Source organism: Ailuropoda melanoleuca, chromosome 7 (genome assembly GCF_002007445.2).
Source record: "Ailuropoda melanoleuca isolate Jingjing chromosome 7, ASM200744v2, whole genome shotgun sequence".
In the NCBI taxonomy this organism is placed as follows: Eukaryota; Metazoa; Chordata; class Mammalia; order Carnivora; family Ursidae; genus Ailuropoda; species Ailuropoda melanoleuca.
In genome coordinates, this window is record NC_048224.1 from 40,369,063 (window position 1) to 40,391,464 (window position 22,402).

The 22,402-nt window shown below is 37.7% G+C and overlaps 2 protein-coding genes and 1 pseudogene across 3 annotated transcripts in view; 1 reads left to right on the forward strand and 2 right to left on the reverse strand.

Annotated features, from left to right (window-relative positions):
- The window catches only part of LOC100473722 (allergen Fel d 4), a 32,228-nt gene extending 26,837 nt beyond the window's left edge, over positions 1 to 5,391 (reverse strand). Inside the window, exons 1-3 of one of the 2 annotated variants that reach the window (XR_004626542.1) lie at positions 5,317 to 5,391; positions 4,531 to 4,760; positions 784 to 3,326 (exon numbers count right to left, since the gene is read on the reverse strand). The gene's annotated coding sequence lies outside the window, so the exon portion shown is untranslated. Of the gene's footprint in view, positions 1 to 783; positions 3,327 to 4,530; positions 4,761 to 5,316 lie in introns of those variants that run through there. The other variant, XM_019806630.2, reaches the window with a different exon arrangement.
- LOC105240560 (zinc finger protein 420) overlaps positions 1 to 22,402 on the reverse strand; it is a 34,215-nt gene that overhangs the window by 6,681 nt on the left and 5,132 nt on the right. Inside the window, 3 exon segments of the mRNA XM_034664311.1 lie at positions 15,101 to 16,351; positions 18,146 to 18,235; positions 19,842 to 19,968. Coding sequence (XP_034520202.1) covers positions 15,101 to 16,351; positions 18,146 to 18,235; positions 19,842 to 19,968 — 1,468 coding nt within the window.
- On the forward strand, positions 8,457 to 8,971 carry LOC105240562 (annotated as a pseudogene).

Genomic DNA, 22,402 nt, shown 5'->3' on the forward strand with positions numbered 1-22,402 from the left:
GCCTCTAGAACTATGGGACAATACATTTCTGTTGTTTTAAGCCACCTAGTTTGTGGTACTTTGCCACAGCAGCCCTATGAAATGAATATGCCTCCTAATTTTACTTAGAGAATATGTATTTTTGAAAAAGAAAAACAAAATGAGGCCAAAGGGGGATGTGTCCATACTTCCTATCAAAACATAGAGTAGGTTCATTAAAACAGGGTAATAGTGACACAACAACCGACAGAAAAAATAATAAAACTGAATAATGAGCCTAGAAATAGGCCTATGCTTTTTAGGGATTTAATGCATGATAAATGTAGCATTTCAAATATTTGGGGAGAGATGGAGATTCAATAAATGATCTTGGGACAAGTGGCCTATTCATTTAGGGAAAAAATAAACTTAATACTATTGCCTTATAAAAATAAATTATTGGTGAATTAGAGTGAAACGTTAAAAATAAAACTACAAAGTAACCAGAAAACATATCAGAGGAAAATTTTTGTAATCTTGCAGTGGGAAAGTCCTTTAAAAATGTAAAACCTGGAGGTTATACAGGAAAAGACTCGGATCTGACTACACAAACCTACAAGGCAATCAATGAAACTAAAAGAGAAAAGTCATCTTGGCAGTAAATATTTGCAACTTAATAAAACAAAAGGCTTATGGGCTGTATTATATAGAATTTTTACAAGTCAATTAGGAAAAAATATAATGCAATACAAATGTGAGCAAAGGAAACAAACAGTAAATTTAGAGAAGAAAAACAAATGGCCAAGAAATGAAAAGATTTTCAAGCTCACCTTTAATCATGGAAACACAAATTAAAATAAGATCTCATTTTTCAAAATCAGATTGGCAAAAATGTTAAAATACAGATAATATCCAGTACTGCTTAAGTTATGTGGGGAAATAGGTGCTCTCATATACCATTAAGTGGGTGTTTAAACTGTAAGAGTCTTTCGGGGAGGGGACCTTTTTTGAAAAGGGCACTTATTTATATGTATTAAAGTTTCATTACAATCATACCAGGTTCGTGACAATAATTTATCTTTGTTTTAATCATATATTTTAATAATAATTATGTTACCTGCAAAAATTAACCCATGGCATATTATACTCCATCTATTATTACATTTATTATGTTTCAGTGTTCCACTTTCAATGTTCTGTTTTCCTTCCTAGAGTATAATCTTGAGGACAATGACATTGTCTAAATTACTCGTTTGTCTCTAGCGCCACACACAGAACCTGGTATATATGACACATCCATTAAATATTTCTTGAATGAGTGAAGACTACTCTCGATTCCCAATCCAGTGGTCTCTGCACAATAGCATCCTGCCAGTTAAACCAGCTACCTTAAAGAAGTGTGACTTAAGACACTATTTTTCCCTATGTCTCAATAGTCAATCAAGGTGTACAGACTGCATTACGAAACTACCGTAAAAAATTCAGAATTGAACAGGATTAGGATCCTAAAAAATCATCTAGTCTGTCCCCCTTCTTCTGTGCAGGCCTATCTAGAGCTAAACCATTACTAATTACATTTTTCAATCCAGCATTTATGGAATGTCTTCTAACTGCAAAAGAAGTTTAGAGTTAATGTTTCCTGTGGTCAACTTTCTTATTTCTGAGCAAGGACTACAATCACCAATTTTTTTAAAGCCCCATGTACTCAGTAGGGTGCATTTTAGATGTTTCAGTGAGTACTTGTTGATTAATATTCTACAAACTGATATTTATTCCTTTATCAGCTTAGTTTCTGGAAGCCTGCATCTCAGAACTCTAAACCATACCTCTGCTGTTGTTGCTGAATCTGTGAGGTTTCTGAATCTGAGTAGCCAGACAGAACCCATGACAACCCCCCCAAAAATGTCATCATAGACCCTGTCTTTCTTACGTCCTAGTATCCTGGTGACCTGACATCTGTCATTAAAACTCCGTGTGGTTACTATTCTCTCAACTCAGAACCATCCCCATGATCAGCCAGGCAAAGATGTGCAACTGTCCTAATCTTTGCCATGTTCCTCAGATCATCAAACTGTGAATTCTTTGTTGTTGTTGTTTTCAGGGCTGACTCTGATGTTGATAGAGAAGTAAAGACAAGAAGGTGAACACAAGGACCAGATGCTAGAGGCTTTTACTTTCTGAACCTCACAAACGATGTCATAATGTCAGGCATTTGAGCTAGAAAGAGGCTCAGGAAACATGACGACTAATACCCTAGTTTGCCCAAGACACAATTCAACCAGCAGGAATGAAGTAACTTGCCTAAGGTCACACAGCTGCTAGCACTGTAGTCTCTCTCCCATTCTCAAGTTCAGTATTATTTCTCTCCATTTAAAAATAGTCCGAGCACTATTTATGAAAAGAAAATGACAAGAATGACCAAAAGTATATTTTGAATTATCAGTTAAATCCAGAGATAAAAATTATTAAAAATCAATGGTTTAGAAGTCTGTAGCAACGAGCTATTCAACTTTACCTGAGTCTTTCTAAAGACATGAATACATTATAAATTAAGTGTTTAAATAATGAAGACCATAACAATGCATCTGTTTTTAATCAAACAGATAGCAGTAAACATTTTTAAATGGACAGCCTCACAGTTGACACTTGCAACTTGAATGCCTGTAAAGCAAATCTCCACGCACGAATGACAATGGGATCCGTAGGCAACTGAAGTGAAATCACTACATTTCAATGGTTTAAGCCCAAGTTGAAAATATAGATAGCAGAGCTTTAAGAATTGGCTAAGATGTCTTGTCTTTTCTATGTTCGAAATAAACTAAACTGAAAATGAGACACACTTGGAAGAGAAGGAAATCTTATACGTTTAGTTCTGTTCCAATAAGGGCTATAGGTGAGCTTTTCGAACAGAAGTCCCTTGTAACTCAAGAATGACAGATGCATGAAATAACTGTAGAGATTACTTCCAGGGCATATTAGTGTTGATGGATATTATATCATTTACAATTTTTAAATCTGCATTTGAATTTTTCTGGAAAAATTACTGTTGTTGATATATCCATTTAAAAATATATATATACGAACAACAGAACTATCAGGAATTTTGTCCAATGATTATCCCAGACACTGGCCTGGGAATATGAGAGGAAGTGAGATCTAACACATAAGAAGAGGGGCTGGCCATAATTAGAGCACAGACCTTTTCGGTATCATACCAGGAGGACAGACTACATGGGGATACTTCCAGGAAGGTTGGTGGACGGGAGGATGAGAGCCTTTGGAGGTTCTTTTCTGGTTGTTCTCTCCTCTCAGTGAAACAGGAAGCAGGATCATCAGCTGAGGGTGAACACAGGGAAGGAGCTGGAGGTCTGATGTGAGTAAGGTGTCAGATGGTTGGCAGGAATGGGAGAGTAAAGAAAACAGGGAAATCATCTTTCACCTGGATCACTGCCTTAGTTCCTAACTAAATGTCAATGTCTGCTCTTGTTCCCATACAGTCTATTCTCAACAGAGCACCCAGAATGGTTCCTTTTACAGGTCATATCACTTCTCTCCTCAAAATCCTCCTACAAAAATCAGTAAATTGCATGTAAATTATACCTCAGTAGAGCTGATTAAACAATAATTACTACAGCCACTTTGCTATGGCTTCTCTTCTCACTCTGGGTAAAAGCCAAACTCCTACACAGCCCTGTGTGATCTGGACCCCTCTTATCTCTCTCCTCTCAACATCTACTATGCTGTTACTCACACTTCTGTCCACAATGGCCTCCATAAAGGTTCAGCACATTTGAGCCTCTGAGCCTTTGCATTTGCTGTTCCCTCAGCCTAGGAACTCCCCAACTCAGATACATACAAGGCTCACCCTCTCATTTTCTTCAAGTCTCTACTCAATGTCACACTACGTGAAATAACAGCTCTCCCAGGCCCTCCCTAAGCCCGTTACTCTAGTGTAATTTCCTCTGTCAGTCACCACCTGACACACTTATATTTACTTGTTTGTGGCCTGTGTGCCCACCCTAGACCATCAGTTCTGTGTATGCAGGGACTTTGTTTTGTTCACTGCTGTATCTCTAGTGCCTCAAACATTACCTGGCAAAAAGGCAGGCCCTCAATCAACACTTATTCAATGAATGAAAGAAAGAAAGCTCTTTCCTCCCTCTGGGCACAGAGAGGATACTTCAGGAAAGAAAAAGTAAAACCGAGTTGCATTACAGACTCACTTGCATTTTTTATGTGTACAAAGTTGCCAGATAGGCTCAAGAAAGTATGCCACCTGGAGTGAAGCATGAGATGGAAGATTCTGTTTCCTCAGTCTCAAGTCTCACATGCTTCTTCTAAGTGAACGTCTTGCCACGCTAGGAATTATTTCAATGTTTAAAGAACATATTTGGGTACATTCATACATATATTACTGCATAATTGTATACATATAATGTGTACATATAAATTATGAGCAGTTTAAGAAAATTTCAAAGGATATTCAATTACATGTGGTTTTTCAAACTTCAGATGGGAACTTTAGAAATTAAAACCAGCTTATGGTACTTGGCCTTGAAAAGTTTTGCTCACCAAAGGCAATGTAGTCAGGTCTTCTTTCTTAATGCCATTTGTCTAGTCAAATAGACACCTGAGAAGGCAAAGCTGAAAAAGACAGGGGCCCTGAGAAGCCAGGATTGTCTTTATGGGAACCTTCTGACTACCCGGATGTGACTCACAACAATCGCCGCTCTTCATAGCCCACAGAAAGTAGGCAAGCAATTCCACACGTGGCTCCTACAGAAGAGGCTTCAGAAATTTGCCTACAAAACAACAAAACAAAAAACCTCTGCAGAAAGTGCTTTTCAGAGGAAAGAGCAAAGGCGTGGATGTCGGAAGACCTACATCCTACATTGGGGCGGCGGGGGGGGGGGTGCTACTAAGTTCCTAGATCAGTTTTTCTCTAATTCCCAGACAAGGTCTGGAGCAGTCGATCCCCAACACAGCCAAAGGCCCCGCAGCCCCACGCTCCGTGCTCGTGACCCCCCCCCCACTCCCAACCCACAAATGACAGCCCAAACCCCGACCCTTAAGGCTGAGATGCCCAGCCAGAGCTCTGCCTCCCCCTAACCCATACACAGCCCTAGACCGGCTTAAACCCGATGCGGAGTCCAGGCGACCGCTTCGCGCTGAACTCGGACGGGAACCCGGACCTCCCAATTCTCCGCCTTTCTTCCGCCCCCTCCCCTAAGCCCGGACTACAAGCTCTCCAGGCCCCTCGCGCCCCCCGCCCCAGCCCCAAGGGTCTTGAGGAGTCCTGAGCAGAGGCCCCTCCCCAGCTACCGCCCGGGTGTAGGCGTCAGGGAAAAGAAGTCTCACCAACTCCAAGGAGAAAAGAACACCCTCCGACTATCCAAACCCCCACTACCTCGCAAGCCAGAAAGTGCGTCTGCGCACGCGGCGTCCTGGAACTACATTTCCCAGTATGCTCTGCCAAAGCCGGCGCCCTCCACCTGCGTCTCCTACGGCGCCAGAGTTGCCTTTCGCTCTCTGGAGCGACTTGCAAGCTTGAGTAGCGTTGTTCTGTAACTCAAATAAAAAGTAAAAAGGAACGGAGACAAGCTTTTTCTTTCGCAATAGGCAAATGTGAATCTGGAGGGATGCAGATTTTTCGTTGACCTTTACGTAAAAGGAACGCCTGTTCATTGTATTAATAGATGAACATAACCTCTTATTCAACAAGTAAGCTAAAAAGCGCCAAACTAGATGGAATTCCTTAACAAAGAGATAGTCACTGTTAACATTGTGGTGTATGATGTGGGAAACAAAGGCAGAAGAAAAATTATAAATTTTTTTTTACTACCTACAGCCCACTGACAAGTCCTTGAAACAGGCAGAGTGACATTCCTCTAGGGACTCAACCGCCTCAATGTTAATACTTTGCTAAGGGCAAAAGGCAATCCTGGCTGGACACCACCCCCGCCCAAGGATCCTATAAGTCTACTTTAAGGTATAAAATTCTTTTGGAAACTTCCTTTATCTCTAACCCCCCCCCCCACAAGGTACGTGTTGGTAATCATCCCCCAAGCATATGGCCCACCGATATACATCTGAAGAGTCTCAGGACTAAGGTTTGATGAGACAGTAATAAGTGACTTTTTCCCAACAATAGCTAGCCCTCTCAAGGTCCTGGAAACCTTGCTTCCAAAATTCCTTAGGAGACACACTATCACTAACCCCGTCCCAACTTGAAAGTATATAATGGGCCACCCCTCATGACCCCGGTGCAGCTCTTACTGCCCATGGGTCCTGTCCTTGTGCTTTAATAAAATCACCTTTCTGCACCAAAGGCGTCTCAAGAATTCTTCCTTGGCCATCAGCTTCGAAACTTACTGTCTTTACCACATCAGTATACACATAGTATTCTAAAAATAAGTCTCACAGCCCCATTCTTCGTGTGTGTGTGTGTGTGTGTGTGTGTGTGTGTGTGTGTGTGTGTTTGAGGAGGGTGAGGGGTGAAAGAATGATTGATTCAAACCAAGAAGGAGGTAAAACTTATTTTTTTGGGTAACGTTTTTTCTAGCGTTTTTTTAATGTCTTTCTGTCATGTATTTAGGTTATGTTCACTTTAATACCACCCAAAAACAGTGTTTTGATGAATCCTTGTAAATTAATTGGTCCCCTCCTCCACATCTCTTCTTGAGTAGAGTCCAATAAGTGCAGTTAATTAAAAGGGAATGTAGGGGCGCCTGGGTGGCACAGCGGTTAAGCGTCTGCCTTCGGCTCAGGGCGTGATCCCGGCGTTATGGGATCAAGCCCCACATCAGGCTCCTCTGCTATGAGCCTGCTTCTTCCTCTCCCACTCCCTGTTTGTGTTCCCTCTCGCTGGCTGTCTCTATCTCTGTCGAATAAATAAATAAAATCTTTAAAAATAAAAAAAAAAGGGAATGTACATACCTTACCTTTTTTTCTATACAAAGAATATAGATGGATTACAGAGAATAGAAATAAGGAAAACAACAAAATTAAAATAAGATAAAAGCATATTATAAGATGCCCACTATTATATATGTAAATACTATAGGTTATTTCTCTATATCCCTGTGTGCATATACGTAAATATATATTTACATATGGTTAAATATATACTATATATACCCTTGAAATTAAAAACAGAGCAGTGCAGGGGCACCTGGGTGGCTTAGTCCATTAAGTCTGCAACTCTTGGATTTTGGTTCAGGTCTTGATCTCAGGGTCCTGAGTTCAAGCGCTCTGTTGGGTTCCAAGCTGGGCGTGGATTCTATTTTAAAAAGATTAGGGGTGCCTGGGTGACTCAGTCAGTTAGGCGTCAGACTCTTGGTTTGGGCTCAGGTCTGATACCTGGGTTGTGAGATCTGGCCCCTCCCCCCCCCACTCTTTCTCTAAAATAAATGAATTTTTAAAAATCTTTTTTAAAAATTAAAAATATAGCAATGTAACAAATTGAAAGTGCTTTTTAAATTTAATTTCTTGTAAACATTCCTTCATGTCTTTAATTATTAATCTACATTAATGTTAGTACAGCTTTCCATCAAACTGAATCTAAATATTTGAGCGGTAGCATGTTATTTCCAATTTTTTCTATTATAAGCAAATATGAACTAAATATGCTCAATGCTAGATCTTTATCCACATCCTTATTTGATTAGGACAAAATCACAGAAGATAAAATAAATTTTAGATATCATCAAACTATCTTTCTAAAAGGCTACAGTGATTCATACTTTTACCAGCAGTGCATGTGTCTTATTCCATTTGGGAGGCTGTAACAGGGCACATAACCATAGACTGGGTGGCTTATAAACAACAGAAATTTCTCAGAGTTCTGAAGGCTGGGAAGCCTAAAACCAAATACCATGGCTTTGGGGATTAGGTTTCAACATATGAATTTGGGGAGAACACAAACATACAGCCTCTGACAGCTATTGTTGCTACTCTCTGCTGTGTCTCACTGTTCCCTTTTTGCATTTAATGTAGGTATTCTTTTTTTTTTTTAAGATTTTTTAATTTATTTATTCAACAGAGATAGAGACAGCCAGCGAGAGAGGGAACACAAGCAGGAGGAGTGGGAGAGGAAGCAGCAGGCCCATAGCAGAGGAGCCTGATGTGGGGCTCGATCCCACAACGCCGGGATCACGCCCTGAGCCGAAGGCAGACGCCCAACCGCTGTGCCACCCAGGCGCCCCTAATGTAGGTATTCTTATACCTTTGTAACAACTTCCCTGTATTAAAGCCCCTTCATTGAACTATCTACTATAGGTTCTATTTTCCTGACTAGAATCTGCCTTATATATCCACTTTAAAAATTATTTTTGCCTATTGGATATTTTCTTGATTTTACTTTGTTTCCTTTATTAGTAAATTTAGGTATGATTTATATGTTTATTTGATTGATTACTTGTTTTATCATTTGAAATTTTTTCTTTTTCCTCTTCCTCGGCACTGCCTACAGATGTGGCACCCATCTCGTACTCGGCATCATGGCCGCCCTCAGACCTCTGGTGAGGTCCAAGATTATTAAAAAGAGGACTGAGAAGTTCATCAGGCACCAGTCAGACCATTATGTAAAAATTAAGAACAAGTGGCAGAAACCCAGAGGCACTAACAATAGGGTGCACAGAAAATTCAAGGGCCAGATCTTGATGTGCAAGGTTAGTTACGGCAGCAACAAGGAAACAAAGCACATGCCGCCCAGTGGCTTCCACCATGTCAAGGAGCAGTGAAGTGCTGCTGATGTGTAACAAATATTACCATGCAGAGATTGCGCACAATATATGCTCCAAGAACCACAAATCCATTGTAGAAAGAGCAGCCCAGTTGGCCATCAGAGTCACCAGTCCCAACAGCAGGCTGTGCAGTAAAGAAAAGGAACAGACAGCTTATGTGTACATCATATTTGTGTTCATGAAATCACAAAATTACAAGGAAAAAATTTTTTTCTTTTGGGTAGATTATCTTTATCTGTTTTATTTTTAGGAACTTTGCTGTATTCTGAATATTAATATCTTTTCTGTTGTAGGCATTACAAATACGCCCCCTGCCAGTCTGTCTCTTGTTTTTCAAACTGTAAATACTGTATTTTTGTTTATTTGTTCAAATCTATCACTCCCACTTCTATGGATTAGGATTTGAAATGCCAAATGCATATCTATCTATCTATCTATCTATCTATCTATCTATCTATCTATCTATCATATACACATGTATTCATTTATATTTAATTAAATATAAATATTAAAATATATTAATATTATAATTAAAATATACACACATATTACATACATAATTTTTTGGACTCCCAATTTTTTACTACTGAGCTATTCCTGTGCCTATACCATAACACTTTAATTACTATAATGTTTAAGGTAAGTTCATCAGGTAGGGAAATTCCTCTGTGAATGTTCTTCTTTGCCAATAAATTTTGGGCTATTTTTGCATTTACGATTTCAAATGAAGTTGAAAATAAATGTGACAACTCTATTTTTAAAAAACCTAGAGGGATAGGATGAAGGTAATAATTCTACTACCATCCACGATAGAACAAAAGAGACCAGAATTACATTCTTAGCTTGAAAAACCAGGAAACTGAACAAAATACATAAAACAATGGTTTTCAGACACTGGAAAATAGAACAGAACTGTGATCCTTAAGAGAAATAAATGAAGTGAGCTCTGATTCCCTCCAGGATAAATCCTCAGGGAGTAATATCTCAAACAAAAAGTTTATTTAAAAAATCAATTGACCATGTGTGTGCATGTTTCTGGACACTCTTCTTTCTATTCTGTTGATCTAGTTTTATGCTTGGCCAATATCACACTGTCTTTACACTTAGGACAATACTTACACTGACTTGAAATCAGATAGCTTAAGTCCTCCAACGTTAATTTTCCGAGTTATTTTGGTGCTTGCACTTCCATACAAGTTTCCATACAATTTCTTAAAAAAAAAAAAAAAGCCTGTTGGGCTGTTGACTGGGATTGAATAGATCAATGTGGGGCAAATGATGTATTAACATCATTGAGTATTCCAGTCCATGGAAGATGAATAACCTTTCCATCTCCTTAGTTTTAAAGTTTCTGTGAACAATACTTTGCAATTTTCAGTGCCTCGCTTTGGTTAATTTATTCCTATTTTATGGTTTATGATGCTATGGTAAGTGGATTCTTAAATTTTATTTTTCAATATTTGGTTGTTAATATGTACAAATACAATTATCTTTTGTATAATGGTCCTTTATCCTAAGAACTTGCAAAATTCACTTACAAGGTTTAATCTTTGAGGCACCTGGATGGCTCAGCTGGTTCAGCATCTGACTTCAGCTCAGGTCATGATCTTGTGGTCCTGGCATCAAGCCCCATGTCTGGTTCCATGCTCAGTGGGGAGTCTGCTTCTCTCTCTCCCTCTGCCCCTCCCCCTGCTCATGTTCTCTCTCTCTCTCTCTCAAATAAGTAAATAAGATCTTAAATCTTAAAAAAAAATTTAATCTTTGTAGATTCCTTAGGATTTTAAACGTATAAGATCATGTTGTTATGAATAAAGAAAATTTTACATCATCCTTCCCAATTTGTATGCTTTCTTATTTTTTCTTTGCTTACTACACTAGCCAGGACTTCTATTACATTGTTGAATAAAAATGAGGGGGTGCCTGGGTGGCTCAGTCCGTTAAGTATCTGACTCTTGGTTTCAGCTCAGGTCATGATCTTGGGGTCCTGGGATTAAGCCCCAAGTTGGGCTCCTCACTCAGTGTGGAATCTGCTTGTCCCTCTCCCTCTGCTCCTCCCTCCCCGCCCCCGCCCATACCCCACTCTCTCTGGAATAAATAAACATCTTTTTTAAAAAATGAGGACAGATACTTTTGCTAGGTTTCTAATCTTATGTAGAAAGAAGTAACCATAAAACTGGTTGAGGTAGAGAAGTTGCTATCTGTTGTTCATTCGACAAAAGTTTTCATTACAAATGGATGTTGAACTTTGTCAAATGTTTTTTCTGCATCTATGGAGATGATGTGAGTTTTTCCCTTTATCAAAAAAAAATGGTGAATTACATGATGGATAATCAGATGTTTAAATAAAATATTGCATTCGTGAACAGAGCATATTTCACTTTTCATGTATTGCTGGATTCAAAATATTTTTTTAAAAGTAGGCTCCATGCTGGGTGCAAACTCACAACCTGGGGCCTGCACCCACAACTCTGAGATCAAGACCTGAGCTGAGATCAAGAGTCTAATGCTTAACTGACTGAGTCACACAGGTGCCCAACAAACTATTAATTTTAAAGAAATCTGCACATCTACAGTTATCCGAGATATTAGCTTATAATTTTTAAAAATAAATTTATTTATTTATTTATTTAACAGAGAGGGAGAGAGAGTATAAGCAGGGGGAACAGCAGAGGAAGAGGGAGAAGCAGGCTCCCTGCTGGGCAGGGAGCCCAACGTGGGGCTCAATCCCAGGACTCTGGGATCATGACCTAAGCCGAAGGCAGACCCTTAATTGACTGAGCCACCCAGGCACCCTCAGCTTATAATTTTCTTTACTTATGTCTGCATCTGGTTTTGGTTTCAGGGTAATACTAATGTAATATGACGAGTTGGAAAATGTTAATACTCCTCTACTTTCTAAAGTTTTTGTGGAATTAGTATTAATTAGTATTAATTAATTAGTATTAATTTCTCCCTTAAATATAGATAGAATGCCCCAGTGAAGCCCTAGACCTGGAATTTTCTTTCAGGGAAGATTTTAAATTACAAATTCAATATCTTTAAACAGGACAGGGCTATTTGAGTATTTTAATTCTTCTGTACTCAATTTTGGTAACTTATGCTATTTCAAGGAAATCTTCCATTTTACCTAAGTTGTCAAATTTTTCATATAAAGTCATTAATAACTATCATCTTTTTGACTCTAAAATAGTGGTGCCACCTCCTTTGTTCCTATTAGTAATTTTTGTCTTCTCTTTTTCTTGATCAGTGGATCCAAAAATTTACCAATTGTATTGATTATTTCAATGAGCCACCTTTTGTTCTCATTGATTTTTCTGTTCGCATATGCTCCAGTTTAGGAATTGGCAAACATTTTCTGTAAAGGGCCAGATACTGAATATTTTAGGTTTTGTGGGCCACCTACAGTTTCTGTTGTGTAGTCTGTTTTATTTTTTTTTTCTTTTTGTTTGGTTTGTGTGTTTTTTAACTCCTTTAAAATGTGAAAATGATTCTTAGTTTAAGGGCTGTATGGAAACAGGCCACTAGCCAGATTTGGCCTGTAGTCTGATCCCTGTTCTAGTTCATTGATTTGTTTCCTTCCATTTATTACTTACAACTTCCTACTTATCTGGGGTATCATTTGCTCATATCTTTCTATTCTCATAAGATGGAAGCTTAAATAATTGATTTTATACACTTCTTTTCTAATATTTAAAATTATAAATTTCATTCTAAGCTCTGATCTAGTGACATCCTCAATACCCAGACACACGATGAGTCCTGACTTTCCACTGAAGGCTTTCCCACACTGAATACATTTATATTTCTCACTGGTTAGAATTTTTGGTTGTACAAAGAGGTGTGATTTCTGCATGAAGGCTCTGATGCGTTCATTAGATGTTCTGTTCAGATGAATTCCTGTTGCCAGTACATTGTTCCATTCATGATCTATCTCCTTGATTCTGACATATTGTATTTTCATTCAATATTATCTAAACATTTTCTAATTTCTCTTGTGACTCATCTCTACCTAGGCTAACAAATAGAAATTCAATTTTCTCCACCTTTTCAGAAAAAATTCCATGGTGTGCATTGCTCCCATCTTACCCACACTCACACTTACATAATGCCATTTTGTTCTGTTATACTCTAAAAATGTCTAAAATAGGGTAGATTCAACTGGGAAGTGTGTAACTGTGATAACTTGAAGTTGAAATAAAAATAATACCTAAGCATTTGAATGACCATCAGCATATAAAACTTCAAGTAAACATTAACATCTCAATAGCAAGCATGTTAACATTGTAATTATTTAATTTCCAAACCATTTAAAACCATATTTTCAGCATTACTAGGGTAGTTCCACATGTCTCAACTTTTAACTGCCTGAAAACTCTGAAATATCTGTTTATGTAAAGTTTCAGAGTCCCTAGGTATGAGTCATGGTAACTTGTGTAATGTCTTAAATTCTAGTTGTTTAAGGAGAATAGTACTAATTCATAGTGCCCACAAAATATCTATTAGTAATACTACTGAAGTAGAAAGAAGGTAGTATGAAGTATCCTTTTTAAGAAAATATAAGTAAATAGGCTTAGATGACAACATATTAGGAGGCAAGTTAAAAAAAAACTGGGGGTGCCTGGGTGACTCAGTCAGTTGAACAACCAACTCTTGATTTTGGCTCAGGTCATGATCTCAGGATCATGGGATCGAGCCCCATGTCATGCTCCACACTCAGTGCAGAGTCTGCCTGTCCCTCTCCCCCTGCCCCTCCCCCCACTCCTCCCCTGACTCATGCTCTCTCCTTCTAAATAAATAATAAATAAATAAATAAAATATTTTTAAAAATCCCAACACTGTAAGAATTTCCTACCTATCTTATGTTCATGGTGATACTATGTATAGGAAACCATTAAATAGAAAGCAAAACATTGAAAATAGAGATATTGAATCTCCTAAGGACCTGAGACTTGAAATGACTATAGAAAGGGCATGAACTTTCTTCTTGCTGAAGTCATGCACAGAATTAATGGGATGATAAGAAGGATAAAAGCAAGAAAAACAATGAATTCTAATGATGGAAGGCTCTCTGAAAATATTATGTAGTTTCATACATGGCCTGACAGGCAAGCTGGATCTGAAAGAACTTCTAATAGACAGGATTTCCACAAATTATTGGCTGTACAAGTGGCATTACCACATAGTTTCCAAGATGACAACACTGAAGGGCATCATTGCCTGCTTTGCCTGTTGTTTGATGTCTCTGTTTACTCTGTATGCTTTATACTAAGCAATATTTTTAAGTCTACCACTAACTTTTTTTTTTTAAGATTCGAAAGAGTGCATGGGGGAAGGGGCAGAGGGAGATGGAGAGAATCTCAAGCAGACTCCCTGCTGAGCACGGAGCCCAATGTGAGGCTCGATCCCATGACTCTGAGGTCATGACCTGAGCTGAAATCAAGAGTCACTTAATCGACTGAGCCACCCAGGTGCCCCTCTATTTCCAACTTTTGATGTCTCTATAAAGGCATTGGCTTCATCTTCTCTTAATTTTAGAAAGAGAACCTCAAGAAAGAGTGGGGGAAGAGCTTTTGTAATTTAGTTACAATTTATCCTTTTATGTTTTTTAATATGTGGGGGAAATGGTGTCATTTAGTGTCAAAAGTAAGATGTGAAATTCCACATTCATTTCCAAATGACAGATAATTTGGATTATGAATGCCATTCCTACATCACTTGTAGAATGATCACATATAGTCATCGCTTTGTTGTCCTGATTAATCAATTTGCAGTTGCCTCTTGAACAACACAGGTTTCAACTGTGCAGGTCCATGGATTTTTTTTTTAATAAATACAGTACAGTACCGTAAATGTATTTTCTCTTCCTTGTGACTTTCTTAATAACATCTTTTCTCTAACTTATTTAATTGTAAGAATACAGTATGCAATACATATAACATAAAACTATGTGTTGATTGACTGTTTACATTACGAGTAAGGCTTCCAGTCAATAACAGACTATTAGTAGTTAAGTTTTTGGAAAGTCAAACGTTATACATGAATTTTCAACTGCATAGGATGACTCTAATCCATGCTGTTCAAGGGTCAACTGTACTCACTCATTTAAAAAATTTGTACTACAAGTGATCAAGCTAATCATATGTGGTTGAGATTTTTCTACATACTTAAAAAAAAAACTTTTACTATTAGATCTGAACCAAGATGTCCAATGTAATTTTTTGGAAACATGATTTTTCAAAATTGCTTCTCAGTATGAGTTTTCTGGTGCTTAATAGTTTGGGAGCTATTGTTGAAGCCTTCCCTTATTTAGTACATTCATAGAGTTTTTAGACTTTATGAATTCTATGATGTGTGATGAAATTTTGATCATTGAATTAAAGTTTTCTTATTCCATTAAAAGGGTTTCTGTTCCATATGAATTTTCTGATGGACAATGAGAGTAGATTTCTTACTGAAAGCTTTTCTACAACTACTACATTCATAGGGTTTTTCTCCAGTGTGTATTCTATGATGTACAGTGAGGTGTGACTTCTTACTAAAGGCTCTTCCACACTCAGTGCATTCATACGGCTTCATCCCAGTATGGATTCTTTGATGCACAATGAGCTGTGATTTCTGGATAAAAGCTTTTCTGCATTCACTGCATTCATAGGGTTTCTCCCCAGTATGAATTCTCTGATGTTCAATGAACTGTGAGCTCCGGATAAAGGCTTTGCCACAATCACTACATTGATACCTTTTGTCCCCAGTGTGAGTTCTCTGATGTACAATGAGATCTGACTTTTGAATGAAGGCTTTTTTACATTCATTACACTCAAAGGGTTTCTCCCCAGTGTGAATTCTGTGATGTACACTTAGATCTGACTTCCTGTTGAAGGCTTTACCACACTCATTACAACCATGGGGTTTCTCCCCAGTATGAATTCTCTGATGTACAATGAGCTGTGACCGCCAGATGAAGGCTTTCCCACAGTCACTGCATTCATATGGTTTCTCCCCAGTATGAGCTCTTTGATGAACACTAAGTGTTGACTTCTTGATGAAAGCTTTCCCACATTCATTACATTGACAGGGTTTTTCCCCTGTGTGAATCCTCTGATGAATAATGAGGTTTGACTTCTGGATGAATGCTTTCCCACATTCATTACATTCATAGGGTTTCTCTCCTGTATGAATTCTCTGATGTACAGAGAGTTGTGACTTCTGAATAAAGGCTTTTTCACATTCATTACATTTGTATGGTTTCTCCCCCGTATGAATTCTCTGATGTACAATGAGACCTGACTTTCCACTGAAGGTTTTCCCACACTGAATACATTTATATGATTTCTCACTGGTTAGAATTTTCGGTTGTACAAAGAGGTATGACTTCTGCATGAAAGCTATGATGTGTTCATTAGATGCTCTGTTCAGATGAATTCCTTTCCTCAGTACATTGTTACATCCATGATCTATCTCCTCAGCCAGTGGCTTATTGTTAATGAATGCAACTTGATTCAAAAACTTGTCTTGGTTTTTCTGGTGATTTATCTCATCTTCAAATCTCCAGTCTTCAACAGTTGAGTATACAATCATGTTATGGAGTATCACTTGTTCAGAAATGCTCTTCCATGGTCTTAATTCTTTCATCTTGGGTCTAATACCAAAGTCTGAAAAAGGCCCAAATGTAAATGGTGTTACTTCACTCTTGAGCTCTGAAGAATACAAAAGCAAATAAAGCTCTTCATTTTAACAGAAATAAATAGAAATCTGCTAATGAGCACAGTCAGCTTTGAAATGTAAGAATATGACCTTAAAACTCAAAGACAGAAGAAGAAACAGACATAAAAGAAAAAGGAGTGAGCAAGGGAGCAATGGAAAAAGAAGAGTTGATGAACTCAGTGTCAAAGTCCCACATGGCACCAGCGCCAATCCAGCACAAGGCTCTGTGAAGAGCAGAAGCAGATCAAAAAATCATTTCAGGAAAGAAAGAGGAGGATGCTAGCAAAGGAGACTGAAGGTGAGTTCAAGTGACCAGCAGAAAGATTAAATCCACACTACATATAAAAATATTCATAAATATTTGATAAGTAACCTGGCAGAAGCACAACTACAGGGTAGGGATTTCCAAGTACATGCATCTTAAAGAAGCAGATGACACAAAAAGCATGGGATGGGACAGCTCTATTTAAAAGGGGGAAATTCTGAGTTAGAAGAACAGGCAGTTTCAGAGAAAGAAAGAAAGGCAAAAAGGGAAGGAAGAAATACCTGCTCATAATTGGGTGGTGGTAATGGGGAAAGAAGAAAAAGGGAAATTCAGGGTCCTGGAAGACAAAGAGAACCACAAAATCAGAAAAGCCAAAACTCCTCTTCAATCCCAAAAGAAAGGAAGGAGGGAAAGGCCCTGCTATATTAACAGAGAAGGATTCCATAATATTTAAAAATCTTTTGAAAACACTGTAGTGTAACAAAAATGAACAAAAGAAAAATATAGTCCATAGAGAACTACTACAGAAAATCAGGAAATGAATTTGTGCAGATATAAACAGAGGAAATTTGACAAAACCAAAACCAAAAACAACAACAACAACTAGCCATAAAGCAAAAGAAAATTTTGTCTGAACTCCAAACAGAATTAAATATACTCAAACAAGCATTTGAGGACATGGAAAACCACCATGAATCAGAACTTATTTAAAAAAAAAAAAAAGAAAACAAAAAAACAAAAAATGGGTTGATGAAAAAGAATTGGTTAAGCTCGGGGTGAAAATGAAAGATTAAATTACAATGTGTGGGCAGTGGGTAAGGGGAATTTAATAAGCAGCACTGAAAAAGGCAAGAAAACAACCAAGATACTGAAAATGACATAAAAAAAATCCAGTAAAATTGGTCACAGAGAAATGAGAAAAAGGAGAAGGCAAAGACAGGCAAAGAAGGAATATTTATATTACCGGAGTATCTAAAAAATTTAAAAACACAAAGCAAAAGATTGTAACTCCAAGACATCACACTGAAAGGAAGGTGAGAAAAACAAGGTAATTAGAAAGGATATGAATATCATTCAGTAAGTTACTCTGATAGAAGGCATATCTAAGACTGGGTGAATGCATAAAGGGAGGAGTATAAGCCCATTTTGGAAGAATAGGGTGCTGAAGATGTTAGCCAAAGGGAGGTTAACTAATTAAGAAATGTCCTACATGACATGGGTATAAATACGATCCAAAGTACAGATAAGGTGTTACCTCTCTTTCTAAAAGTTAAGCAAAGAAAATGGATTGCATGGGTGTTAGACATGTAACAGTGTTATTTAGGTATTTGACGATCCCACACCCACTGTCTTCAGTCATTTCTAGACATCTACGGCCTTAAAGAATGATTTCCTAATAAATATTTCAAAGACAAATGTCTCATTAATCAGTACTAATCTTACATCCCTGTCTCCCATATGTCAGGTTCTCACTTACCTGAATAGGCCCAACTTGAGATTTCTTCCTCTTTCATCCATGGTTCTCCTTGTTTCAATAAGATTACATCTGACTTCAGAGACTGACACCCTATTTATGGGAAATGATACAGGACTTGGCATTAGTGGACGTCCAACCATCCTAGAACTCAAGCCCACCACATATGCACCAGAATAGCTAAAATTAAAAAGACTAACATTACCAGATGTTGATGGAACTCTCATACATTGCTAGTAGGAAATAAATTGGTATAACCTCTATGGAAAACTGCCTGGTACTATCTACTAAAGCTAAATATACATGTGCCCCATGACCCAAAAATTCCATTCCTATGTATACCCAATAGAAATAAAATGCTTATTTCCACTAGAAGATGCATATTAGAATGTCCATAACAACAAAAATGGATATAAAAAGAGTTTAAAAAAAAAGTAACAAAAGACAAAAAGACAAAAACAAACAAGATTAAAAGAAAAAAAAAAAAAAAAGAATGTCCATAACAGCTTTATTCAATGACCCAAATCTGAAACAAGTCAAATAACTATCAACAGTAGAATGGATAAGTTGATGAATTACCCTATACTCATTAAATGGAATATGATGCAACAGTACGGAGAAACAAATATTGTCATGTGCAACAACATGGATGAATTTCACAGACTATGTTAAATGAAAGATGCCAGACAATTACAGTGACTACACTTAGAAGAAGTTCAAGAACAGACAAAACTAATGTATGGTGATAGAAGCCACAAGTTGTTATCTCTGAGGAGATAAATGGCAAGGGGTCAAAGGGAGCCTGCTAGGGTGCTTGAAATGTTTTACACCTTGATCTGGGTGATGGTTAAATAACATAGGAAAAAGATGCATCAATCTGTATATTTAAGATTTGAGCACTTTATTATATATGTTCTATTTCAATTAATCTATAAAAACTAAGAACTTGGGCACAGACCATTGTCTTTAACCCTCAAAGAATGAGCAGGATGCAGCACCCATTTTCTTTTCATCCCAGTCCACTAGAGTATTTGGTACTCAAAATCAATATTCTTTTGACCTTTGTAGCTTGAAAGGAAGCTCATTAAACATGCAGAGACCCAGCAGCTTTTAGTAAATAAGAAAGGAAAGGCAGTCAATTGGGTACAATGGTGGATTTAATATATGTTCCTAAATTCCTTGGCACTCTTCCCTTCAAGAAGTCCTCTCCTTCCCTTAAGCATGGGCTGGACTTGGTAACTATTTCTAATAAACACAATAAGGTAGAGGTGATGGTATGTGATTCCAGAGACTTAGTCACAAAAGGCACTGTGACTTCCTCCTGACTCTCTTGGATCACTCTATCTGGGGACGTTTGTCATATCATGAGAACAGGCCCCCATGGTAAGGAACTGAGATCTCTTGCCAACAGACAACAAGTAGCTGAAGGCTCCTGTCAACAGCCATGTGAGTGAGTTATCTTAGAAACGGATCCTACAATCTCAGTCGAGCCTTCAGATGACTGCAGCTGCTGCTAACATCTGATTATAACCACATGGGAGACCACAAGCCAGAACCACCCAGGTAAGCCCTTCCAAACTCCTGACCTACAGAGATTGTTAGTAAAAAATGTTTGTTTTAAGCCACTAAATTTAGAAGTAAATGTTACACAGCAGCAGGTAACTAATATCCAGTACCCTCTGACAGAAGGTGTTCTTACCCACTGAAACAAGGTTGCTATAATTCTCCAGCATCACATCTCTGTACAGGCTTCTTTGAGCAGAGTCTAGCTGCTGCCACTCTTCCCAAGTGAAGTCCACAGTCACATCCTTGAATGACACAAATCCCTGTAACAGGACATTCCTGTTCACTCTAAAGTGAAAAACACTAGGTAGTGTGTAAAGGATGCTTAATCATGCAGAGTTCATCATAATAAATTAAAGAAGACGTTTACTATGAGGCCAGTTTTACTAAGTAGGAGAAGCAGAACTCCTATTAGAAAAACTCTGCTCTTGAGAACAATTCATCCTTTCTTTCCAGCAATAAGCACATATTAGGCCACAACACAACTAGCTTTATTTGATGGTCAGAATACAAATATGAAGAAAACACAGGAAGTTTACAGACTAGTAGATGGAGACAGACAAGTAAATAGATAAATGTCATTAAGTATTAAGTGGGTTATAATAGACATAAGAAAGAAGAAGTGATTCTATTTTGGGAGGTTGGATTGGGTTTTTGTAGAAGATGTAAAATTACACAAAATGAATAATGAAAGGTGTAAAAATATTTTTTTAAAAAGTAAAGATAAAATAACATTTTTTGAAATGTTAAAAATGAATAGTGTAAACTCCAGTAAGATATGGAGGTGGGAGAAATATCATTCTGCATGGAGAAAGGAGTAAAGAAAAAAGACATGGGGACATGAAAAAGAATATGGAAAATTCAGAGAACTGTTTGTACCTTTGGGATAATGCTCAGACATCATTTATTCATTTACTGTTTTCACAATTTTTACTATCTGCATGTCACTCACACTATTTTTGACTTAATAGTTTCAAAGGCTTTTACTTAAATAAATGCTTTTAAAAGGAAACCACTAAAGGGAAAAACCAGTATCAGTTCCTGAAATGAAGATAACAGAAATCTATAAAACAAGCATATACTGATAAATGTCACATTGGGTTTGCTTTAAAATACTCTAGAGAACAGGGACACCTGGGTGGCTCAGTCAGTTAAGCATCTGACTCTAGATCTCATCTCAGGACTTGATCTCAGGGTTGTGAGTTCAAGCCCCACACTGGACTCCACACTGGGCATGGAGCCTGCTTAAAAACAAAAGCATACAAACAAAAAAACTCTAGAGAACAAATAAAGGAAGAGGGAGGGGAAACAAGATTGGAAAAACACTGATAACTGTTGGAAATATATGAAGAAGCACAGGGGTTTATTAAACTGTTCTCTAAATTTTTGAGTATGTTGGCATTTTCCATTATAGAGCTTATAAAAATTAAATACAACAAAACCATTGTTTTTAAAGTTCAAATTAAAATAAATACAATAAAACATAAGCAATATTTAATCTGGTCAATTTATTTTTTAAATATCTACTTAGAAATAAGAAGAATAGAATAATTTATGATCGGTTAGTCATAAAGTACTACTTTGTTTTTACTTATTTTTCAAACCATGATTAGGTTCTGCCTCAATAAGAATTCAGTTTTTAAATTTGATGTTAATCAAATCCAACTGAGGTATATCTGAAAGACAGTGGGAAGATGAGGGAAGGCGAGGAATCAACTTAAGAGTGCTTGGCTTTCAGGCTAAGCAACTGGCATCCTACTCAAGTCCAGAAAATAAGAAAGAGCAGGTTTGGGTGGAGGGGAGAGGTAGAATCCAGGACTTACTTGTCCAACAGTAAAAGAGCAAACGATTTAATTTAAAAATGGGCAAAGGACTTTAATAGACATTTCTCCAAAGAAGATACACAAATGGACAATAAGCACATGTAAAGATGCTCAGCCTTAGTAATCGCTAGGGAAACACAAGTCAAAACCACAACGAGATACAACTTCACACCTAAAAGGATGGTTCTAACCAACAAAATGGAAAATACAAGTGTTAGTGAGGACATGGAGATATTGGAACCCTCATACGTTGCTGATGGGAATGTAAAATGGTGCAGCTGCTATAGAAAACACTTGGGCAGTTCCTCCAAAAGTTAAATGTAGAATTACCATATAATCCAGCAACTCCACTACGGAGTGAGACCAAAAGATCCCAATAATTGGACAGCACCAGCTAAAAGACAAGATGGATGCCTTTATCTCAAGGGAGAGAAACTACAATTTTAACCAACCCAAACGACCATGAGAAACAAAACCAGTTAGCATAGCATGAGGTGACAAACCCGTACAAAAGTCAACAAAATCCATAAAATCCCTTGTAACACATCCTATCATCCTGAAGCTGCCACCAGGAATGCCAAGTGGACTTAGGACTGGAGTCTAACCAACCTGGATAAGGGCACAGACTTGCAGTTTTTGCCTATTTAACCCCAAACATAAACCTTCCCCTTCAAAGCACACTTTTGGTTGTAGCTGAAGGCTGCCATCTCCCCAGTTTACACACTGTATGGCAATAAAGCTTTCCTTTGCCTCTGACTAAATCTTTGCATTCCAGGAATTTTGGTTGACATAGGTCTGTACCTAAGATTTGAACACAGGTACTCAAAGACATACTTGTAGGCCAATATTCACAGTAGCTTTATTTACAATGAAG